We start from the raw sequence: 2,577 nt of genomic DNA, 5'->3' as shown, positions 1-2,577 counted from the left end.
ATGCACCGAAGGAATAAGAATTGGAATGGTCCCAGAGGCAAGACTGCTTTCACCAATTTCTCGTCTATTTTTTCTTTTGCCTGCAGGAGAACACTTAATTAATTTTCTTTTAAATTACATTTGCCTGGACACTTGTATCAACATTGTCCTGCCATTGTCCTATCCACGACTGATGCTCATTTCGAAGCCGCCAGACCGGCATTCAATTCATTGTTGACTCGATAGAGTAAACTCAGCTCCAGCTCCTGTTTCTGGTCTTATTTCGTTGCTGAAACAGCAACAATTGCATTTGCATAGTCTGCCAGCACATTGTTCTTGCAGCTAAGGACACTTGGAGTTGTCTTAGTTTCTGTTTCAGGCTCCCTGCCATTTGCCCCAAAATTCAGTTAACAATTGCGTATTACATGGTTGGCAATTTCGATTGCGTCGGTGTGGGTTAAGCTAAGAAAGGATAATAAATTCAGCTGGAAAAATAAATGTTTTCCGAATTGCTGCAATAGGCTTTGGGGGACTTTAAATACAAGCCCGGTTCAATTCAGTTCAATTGAATCCATTAAGGAGAAAGGAAAGAAAACTAAAATCGAAGATATGCACGTATAGACTTTTATTACTTTAAAGAAATCTGGAGAACGTAAACAATGACTAAGTTTAGGTTCAGATCGATGGCCGCAGGTTTGTCATAGTAGGTTATAATTTCAAAGCTTAGTTCCGTAATTTGCACAATCATTAAACGTTTATAGTCCGCAATTAATTGAATCAATAGCACACTTACTGCAAAGCTCTCCCCTCCGCTGCATTTAATTTTCACCCATTTTGGGAGACAATTTCAGTGCATTTCACTGCGGGATATTCATCAGACCGCAGTTTCCGCTTGTTGCTCTCCAGGTGATTTCCCCTCCATTCCGGTCTCTTACCGTTGTTATTGTTGTTGTTGCTGTTGCTTGTGTGTGGCAGGAACCACTTTTGCTGTTGCTGTTACTGTAGTTGCTATTGCTATTGCTTTTGCTATTGCTGGTTGGTGGCGACTCCTTAGTTACACATGACATGTGTCAGGTGCAATCAAATACGGTTTCAAAGCTTAAACGCTTTTGGCGCAATGCGTGAGAATTTCAAACGGTTTTCCGTTGCCACAGGAGCAGCCATTGCCTCACGTGTCCCAAAATGTAGGCTCGCAGACCCATCTCCACGTGGATACTTCACCCCACCCCACTTCAATATTTACTTTTGTGGCATTGCTTACTAATTGAATTTATGTAGAAAATTTTGAAACAAAAGTTTGTTTGCCTCGACGGAAGCGAAATATACCGAAAAGAGGTTGGGATTTCGAAGAACAGGCACCACATGTGTGCGATTGAAATCAGTTTTGGCAGTCGCTGCCCTGCCATCCCTTGCGTTTCTCGTTTTCTCGCCACATTTTCACTGCTTTTCTTTGGGGTTTCCCTCTTCTACCGAGGACATTTTAAAACAATTTGCTCGCCTAATTTCGAGACATGTAAAGTTTTTTAATTGTGTACAAATTGGCAACAATTTCAAGGAAGCAAAACGAGAATACCACAGAGACAAACCTAGCTCGACCCTTAAATACTGAGTAATGTCTAACACATTAAAACATTTACTTAGATAAAGAAAATGAAAAATTAAAGAAAATCCTACATGGCCCATAGAATAATTGCTAAACGCCTTGGAAAAGAGAAAACCTAGTTATTTCCCTTATCTCATGTGTTTACATTTAGTTTTAAACGTGCATGGAAATCATACACCCCACAAATTTCCCATCGAAAGACGAGTCACCGAGAGACATCGGAAAGTCGTTGCCAAATTAGGCGTCACATGTTGCACTTCTCAGCGTGCCATAATTGCTTCTAATTAAAATGCGAAACCCGGCACGAAACTGAGCAGAAGTGCCAAGCATTCAATTCGAGGGAAAGTTTCCCAATTTGGCTGCACTTATTCGAGGGACTCATGTGACTTAATATAAATTTATGTTCAAGCGTTGCGACTGAGAAAAATACTAATTTGCACTTGGGAAATGTGAGAAATGTGTGGGTGAGAAAACCGCAAAGGGGAGGTATGTCCTTGTGTTAAATGGGATTTTTATGCAACACCAAGCTGACCACAGATGCTGCTCACACACACACACACTCCCCCTCAGATTGTGGCTTCAACACTCGACTCCTGAAGGATTCTATTGCCGTAAAGCTCATTATGGACCCGAGGAAATTGCATCTAACGCTTAATTAATGCTCGGCTTACAGCATGCGTCAACAGACATCAAAAGCATTATTTTCCGGCTGACATTGTTATGGTTCTTAGTTTCCACTGCACTTCATCCCACCACAAACCCTCCACTTTCCATGTTTACCCCACTTGCCAATTGTAAACACAGTCTAGAGTCAACTTCTGTGGCTTGACGTGTTTGCGAGTGCGTTAGATTAAGCTCGACTGAAGCTGGGAAAAGAGCAAAACAAATATGAACAGGGAGTTGGGTAACTGCAAAATAAATTGCAGTTTTGAAAGTGGAATAGTTCCCTAGTTGAAAATGAATTAGCATTACCAAGACCAATTCAATAAGGGAAT

General features: G+C 41.1%; 1 protein-coding gene across 1 annotated transcript; it reads right to left on the bottom strand.

The window, feature by feature from the left end:
- Positions 1–637: 637 nt before the first annotated feature.
- Positions 638–1,521, bottom strand: LOC120445936. Its single transcript, XM_039626600.2, has one exon. The coding sequence runs from the start codon at positions 1,044–1,046 to the stop codon at positions 837–839; it is 210 nt and encodes a 69-aa protein (XP_039482534.1). The 5' UTR covers positions 1,047–1,521; the 3' UTR covers positions 638–836.
- Positions 1,522–2,577: the final 1,056 nt, after the last annotated feature.

Source organism: Drosophila santomea, chromosome 2R, assembly GCF_016746245.2.
Source record: "Drosophila santomea strain STO CAGO 1482 chromosome 2R, Prin_Dsan_1.1, whole genome shotgun sequence".
Lineage (NCBI taxonomy): Eukaryota > Metazoa > Arthropoda > Insecta > Diptera > Drosophilidae > Drosophila > Drosophila santomea.
The sequence above is the reverse complement of the archived record's forward strand: the minus strand, read 5'-3'. Positions and strand labels throughout refer to the sequence as shown.

What these genes read in the sequence shown, in the direction of transcription:
- LOC120445936 (XM_039626600.2), bottom strand. Translation starts at nt 1,046, where the DNA reads ATGTCATGTGTAACTAAGGAGTCGCCACCAACCAGCAATAGCAAAAGC.